Below are 7,290 nucleotides of genomic sequence, written 5' to 3'. Positions count from 1 at the left end.
TTACTTGCAGTTGAGCATCCCTGCATCCTTGTTTATTTTTTGACCAGAATTATTGTTCTTATATGAGAGATTAGGATAATGCTTAACTATTAATCAACAGGTTCATTAGAAAAAGATTACTAATTGCCAGCAAATTACCTAACATCTAGCACACCCATTGATCTCACAATCATGTTACACCTTTTTGAAACAATGTTTTGTACAAAAAGAGCTTCATCCTTTAATGCTAAGCAATAATCAGTAAATTTATAGGAAAATAATTACCATGGCACTCCTCCAAGATAGATATATGGATAAGGACGAAAGCGCTGTATATGGTATGATATCCGAGAAGAAGCAACAAACTTAGGTGGTGTTTGTTTTTTGGTTGAATAGAAAAAATCGAAATATTTGTTTTTTTTATTAAGTTAAAAGTAACCTGTTGATATCGTTTAACATAACTAAAGTGAACTTGTTATTAATAGGTTCACTTTAATTATGTTGTACGATGTTAACATGTTACTTTTAGCTGAATAGAAAAAACCAAATATTTTGGTTTTTTCTATTCAGCCAAAAAACAAATACCACATAAGACTTTGTTTTCAGATAAATCCTAACGATTGAGACAACTCATCGGTCATACATCTCAATTCAATTCAAACAAGCAAATGAAGATGATAATTCCTTGATACTAAAACCACGCCCCATTCTGGGCGTGCGGAAACATTCTCCAATTAAGGTGACTGATAAACAATATCCTATTGTTGGAGTGCGTTGACCACATACTAAAAAAAGGTCGGGGAATGGGGCTTTGTGTTTGAAGCACACTTGATGAGCATATCACATTACCTACCCGTCAATCATCAGTTCTCACGCAAGGAAATTCTGTATCTTCAAAAAATATAGGAAATTTTGCTGTCTTAGAAATATAACTTTGGACCATGGACTATGTCAAAGATAAGCATGCAGTACTCCTATGGCCATCGCATGTTCCTCGAATTTTCTTGATTTTCAAATCCTCATCAGCAACCGCATTCTCTAGTACCCGCTTTGCTGCGGGATTTGCCTATAAATAGATTATGAACAATGCAACCCAACATAAGAGCCAAGTCAACTTTGAGTTTAATTTCTTTCTTCTCATCCTTATCTTATTCAAGGCCATCTTTCTTGGTGCCTCGAGCTCTTTTCTTGTTCAAGGCTTTCTTAGTCTCTTGCTGTAAGTTCATCACTCAGTGCACACAATCTTACATTCATGACTAATTGTCAGATGGAGAAATCACTCGTACCTCAAATCCAGCCCCCAACATATGGTAGCCTAGTCACCATTCTTAGTATTGATGGAGGTGGTATCAGGGGCATCATCCCTGCAACGATCCTTGCGCTTCTGGAATCACAACTTCAGGTATAAATTATTTAAGATTACGTGGATGATCATTTGTATATAATTCATCTCTATCGAAGTAGGATTCTTAGATTACTTTTCTTCAAAAATTATTAAAAATTGCCCCAACACAACTTTAAACAACAATGAAAAATTCACAATCCAAATACTAATTATTCAATCCCACTCACCTACTGACCCACCTTACCTACCCACCTTACCTCTATATTTTTAAATTTGTTGCATTGCGCATAGCACAGAATGCGACCTCCTAATAATCTCTAGATATAGAAAATTATAAAGAATGCGACCTCCTAATAGTCTCTATTTATAAATGTTACTGCTCAACACAAGATAATTTATTAAAGTAACACTAACCACAAACAATACATTGAATCAGGAGCTGGATGGTGATGATGCAAGGATTGCAGACTACTTCGACGTGATTGCTGGAACGAGCACAGGAGGTCTTGTGACTGCTATGCTAACTGCTCCGGATGATCAGAAGCGTCCTCTATTTGCAGCCAAAGAAATCATGCCTTTTTATCTGGAGCATGGCCCTAAAATCTTTCCACAGACAAGGTAACATTTGACACTTGACTGCCCTTGCTTCTCTTTTGAAGATTGATTGGTAAGAGTATGTGAAAACCTAGGATTACACATTGTTGGAATTTCAAAGGGTAGCTAACGAAGTGTACATTTTATTTGAATGGCAGGGGTATTTTTGGCTGGATCATGAGCATAGTGAGATCATTAATTGGGCCCAAATACGATGGGAAATACCTCAAACGCATCATAAAGGAGAAACTAGGAGGGACCCGGTTGCATGAGACATTGACCAGTGTGGTTATTCCAACCTTTGATATCAAGAGTTTGCAGCCAACCATTTTCTCCACCTATGAGGTTGCTCTCGCTCTCTCTCTCTGGCTTTACCTTTTCGGCCCCCCGTTGAATTGGGTTTGGGTGGGTTGTCAGCCCAATTGATGGGCAAGGGTTGTCTGTCTAGATCAATATTAACGGCTATGGTATTTAGAAGTAATTAAATATGCATGTGACAAAATCTTAACCTCATATATGCAGGTGAAAAGATCCCCATGTTTGGATGCTCCACTGGCTGACATATGCATTGGTAGCTCTGCAGCACCAACATACTTTCCTGGCCATTACTTTAAAAACCAAGATAAAGAAGGAAAAACACAGGAATTCAATCTTATTGATGGTGGTGTTGCAGCAAATAACCCGGTACTATGATTATCACTTGAAGTAATAATATAACAAAGAGTCATTATTGAAATATTAACCTGACTTGTGTCTTTTTTCTTCTTTTGGCACCATGGTCCAGGCTTTAGTTGCCATAACCCAAGTAACAAAACAGGTTTTCGACAAAAACCCAGATTTCTTCCCAATTAAGCCCATGGACTTTGGCCGCTTTCTAGTGATCTCAATAGGCACTGGCTCTCCAAAGTCGGAACAGAAATACAATGCCAAAATGGCATCCAAATGGGGCGTTTTGGGTTGGCTACTTCATGGTGGTTCCACTCCTTTGGTGGATGTGTTCATGCAAGCAAGTGCAGATATGGTTGATTTCCACATTTCCATGGTTTTCCAAGCCCTTCATTCTGAAGATAACTACCTCCGAATCCAAGTATGCTCCTATACATGCTCATGTTTCCATTTGGCTTTTGGCTGAAAGCTTCCTGTGCACTGAATATTTTTGCTGGAACTATGTCAAATTAGGATGACACACTACGTGGAAAAGATGCTTCAGTTGATGTCACAACCGAGGAAAACTTGGACAACCTTGTGAAAATCGGAGAAAGGCTGCTGAAGAAACCAGTTTCAAGGGTGAACTTGGAGACAGGTCTCTCTGAGCCAGTTGAAAATGGTGGCACTAATGAAGAGGCTCTTAAAAGGTATAGAAAGAAATTAAATTGAACAAAATATTAGACATTGTTACAATTGTGTTAATTATAAAAAATCTGTTGTAACAGTACAGTTGACTGTCTGCTTCTTGCAGGTTTGCAAAGCTACTCTCTGATGAGAAGAGACTCCGAGAGACACGATTACCAAATCCCAAGAAAGACTTGAAGTAGTGTGACTTTTTATTGTTCTGGTATCAGTTCGCGTTGGCTCTATGTAACCAATGGCCAAAGCATGGGTTGCTGGTAGTACTTCAAAATATTGTAATTTGAATAATTCTTTTATATTTTCTCCCAAAAGATTGTTCTAAGATTCATGTATACCTCAAATTTGTCATTTATTAATTGTTTCTGTAAGAAAGTAATGTTTAGTGATATTTTAAATTTTCATTTAATTTGTTAATCAATTTATGACATCACACTTGGTTTAACATGACAGCCATATGCATCATATAGGGAAAAAAAAAGGGGAAGAAAGGAATGGGATTGGGATAATTCCTTCTTTGATGATTGTATATAACTGGAAAAAATTATCATATTTATTGAAGGGACGGTTCTGAGACCTGAAAGATGCATAAAAGCAGTACTTGCATATGTTAGTATGGATTTAACTAGATTGTCAAAATAAATTGTTGTAGGCAATTGAGATTCTCTTACTCTCCCTGATTGTCAGTGAGATCCATATACTACTATTATCTTCCAAAAACGCATAACTGTACAAACAATACTACTGAAGAAAAGTAAGGCTGAAAATACTATCTAGGTTCGATCTTTGTTACACTCCTTCCGATAATAAATGCCAATTTGTTCAATGATTCAATAATTCATCAGAAGTTTTCGTAAGACTAGCAAAGAGTATATTATTGTCCGAGCTATTAGCACTTTGAAATATTGCCATTGTCTTCGTATTATTGAATTAAATCATAGGCATATATAGATATTTATGGAGGTTCATTAGGTGAAGAAAGCGCTGTATACCATCTTTTGCAACCATATATTGCGATCTTCAATGAAATTTCAACATCATCATTATTATTTTCATATATCCACCCACCTGTAGAAGAACGTGAAATTTTTTACCAACTATGTAAGGCAATTATCTGGCATGTGTTCATTCTAGCACTTCTACACTCGTTACTAAATCTCACATTGGTTGTAGTGTGATTGAGGCCAACCAAGTGTTTGTCAAGTTAGAGTATTGAAGCGAAATATAATGATAGTGGCTTTTCCGAGTGCTTTGTAAACTGCTACACTTTAATGTGTTATCAACATGACCCTAATTGTCAGAATTTGACTATGCATTGTCTTGTAAGTACAGGCTCGGTCACTATTATGGTGATATTCTTAATTGTCGACGTTTGCCTTATCATGCAATCCATGGGAGAACATGGATACACCAAACGAATGCAATTCCTTTTTCATCAGAAGATGCTATTTCCTACTCTTTAGGGGGTTATGGATATATTAGGTGATCAAGTTGGTGTGAGGAAACCTTATTGCACAACTTTACAAGGAGCCTTTAAAAAGATAGATATTGACACTTACGAGTTATGACAATTATAGTATGTGGTGAGAAGGAAAGGAGATTTTTTTTCACCGTAGAAGACATGGAAAAGGTAAACTTAGCAGAGTATCTATTTAGAAGGAAAGTGTGCCTTAGGAAAAGCCTAATGACGAAAGGGAGGATTTGACCACTCTTTTGAAAAGTTGTCTATGTGTGATATTCCTTGGGATGTTAAAGAAGCTAAGGCTATGGCATTCATCATCTCAATGTAGAGAACAAGTCCATCATGTTGGAAAATTTTTATATGAGCTAACATTAATTGAATAATTTGTATTTGCAAAACAAACGGGTTAATGGATAGTCTATTATATAATGAGCCCAATTAACTAGTGATCATATTTGGACTAAGTTTTGCATCTTTTGAGTAGAAGCTCAGTTGAGTGGCAAGTGTAGGTTATGGGTCTCATTGAAGCCCATTATGGGAGGGCCCAATGAGAACCCAATGTTGAATTTTGCTAAGTCCCCTCTCTAATCTAGATAAAGGGCCTTTCTGTTTTCCCTTAGAGCCACCATAGTTGTTATCAAGATCATAGAGAGAAAGACTTGGTTGTAACAATCAATCACTTGTTTTTTTGTGATGGCTCAAACATGTATGTTCTTTATAGTGATTTTCTATTTTAGTATCCTTTAATCATGTATGATTAATTTATGTGATTATGTAAATATTCTATATGTGGTATCAGAGCTAGATTTACATGATTTAGGATCTACAATTAGAAATCGAAAATAAAATTTTTAGTTTCTTATTTTATTTTATTTTCAGAGTCGAATCTGTGATCCATGACTATGTATGGGTTTTCCGTTTCTTTTGATTGTGAAACTTTGGGCCTTTTGTTCCTCTTGTCACAAGCTTCAAATTAATATATTATATGTGCAATTTCATTGTTTAAATTAGGAGTAATTAAGTTTTTAAATTTTCAGAATTTTCTTGTTTAAAGATTCAAGAAAAATTTTATTTGTTCAAATTATTATGTTTTACTCAAATTAAACTCTTGGATTTTGTTGTTACATATATTATAGTTGATATGTAGCATCAATTTTCGTTTTTTGGCTCAATTTGGTGAAAATTGAAAATTTGAAAATATGGGTATGAACCCTAGAAAATTCGTTTTATATTTTTTAAAAATTGAGCAAGATTGAGAAGTTTTTTTTTTTTTTTTTTTTAAATTAATTGTTGTAGAGAGATTTCTTATATTTTTAAGGTAAAAATACATGTAAAATGAGGTCGGAATAGGTGTTAAAATAGAATTTTCGATTTTGGCTATGGAGGTATAAAAACCGAATTTTGTTAATCAATTATGGAGATCTTTAAGTTGTATTTTTGATGATTAAATGACTTAAAATTGTTAGAAACAACCTAAAGTTTAAAACTCCTCAAGATCCCAATCGAAAAACATTCTTTTTTCAATTGTTTGTAAGTCGGGTAGCAACCAGGTCAGTTAACCCGAATCGCAGGTTTTTTGACCCGCTGCTGGAGGTTGAAGATAACCTCCAACACATGCCACATGTGCCACATGTGCTGCACATTCCCTACTGGCGGGTCAAGTGTGTGAGGCGTGTGTAACCTCATCCGGTGTCCGTTTTGAGCCTTGTTTTTTCTTGTGCGCTCGTTTTTTTGTCATCTATTTTTTCAGATATATTATTTTATTTTTTGGGGATCAAAAATATTTATTAAATAATTATTACTTATTTATGTGATTTAATTAGCTTAAAATTATTCTTTGGTATAATTTTCTGTTGAGAATTTATCATAAATTATTTTAATATATATAGAATAGGAGTGTAGTACTCACTCTCTCTAGATTGAAACTTTTTCAAGCATACTCTCCTACTTGGTCTAAATCAAATAAACTAGTTAAATAATTAGTTTATAGTGTAATAAAAAAAATTAAAAAAATTGTTGTTGTTCAAATTCTTGCAACTATAATTGATCATTGATCATTGAAAGTACATTTTGTGACGTACTTCATCTTGTTTGATCATATGCATATATATTGCTAATATGCACTATTGTTGTTGGACAATATTGTTTTTTAATTTACCCAATTTTGGAACGTTGTATGTGAATTGTTGAGGTTATTTCACCAAAGTGATTTAACCATAAAAATTTGCAAGTTTATGAGTTCTTATTTTGTTGATGGGGAAAATTTTAGATTAATTTGTACAATCGCTTGCCCAAAGGGGGTTATTGTGCAAATTAATTTAATAACATGAAGATATTGAATGAGATTAATAATTTGATAAATTTGTTTGCCCAAAAGAAATAAATTTTAATGAATTATTTGTTGATCTTCATGCTTAGAGAATAATTGTTTATTGTGGATTATGCCCAAATGGGAGTTTATGATAATACAATTGATTCTTGTATTGTATTGCTTATGATTATTTAAGCATTTTATCTATTGCCCATAATTGATCTAGTTGCAAATTTTTGTCAATCAGTTTCC

At 34.4% G+C, this 7,290-nt stretch overlaps 1 protein-coding gene across 1 annotated transcript; it reads left to right on the top strand.

Moving 5' to 3' along the window:
- The first annotated feature begins 1,094 nt into the window (after positions 1-1,094).
- Positions 1,095-3,640, top strand: LOC117906257 (patatin-like protein 2). Its single transcript, XM_034819236.1, has 7 exons — positions 1,095-1,381; positions 1,761-1,942; positions 2,077-2,263; positions 2,441-2,602; positions 2,703-3,005; positions 3,098-3,273; positions 3,378-3,640. Exons 1-7 carry the CDS (start codon positions 1,232-1,234, stop codon positions 3,451-3,453), a joined length of 1,236 nt encoding a protein of 411 aa, XP_034675127.1. The 5' UTR covers positions 1,095-1,231; the 3' UTR covers positions 3,454-3,640.
- The last annotated feature ends 3,650 nt before the right edge of the window (positions 3,641-7,290 follow it).

The sequence above is a fragment of the Vitis riparia genome, chromosome 18, assembly GCF_004353265.1.
Source record: "Vitis riparia cultivar Riparia Gloire de Montpellier isolate 1030 chromosome 18, EGFV_Vit.rip_1.0, whole genome shotgun sequence".
Classification (NCBI taxonomy): domain Eukaryota; kingdom Viridiplantae; phylum Streptophyta; class Magnoliopsida; order Vitales; family Vitaceae; genus Vitis; species Vitis riparia.
The sequence above is the reverse complement of the archived record's forward strand: the minus strand, read 5'-3'. Positions and strand labels throughout refer to the sequence as shown.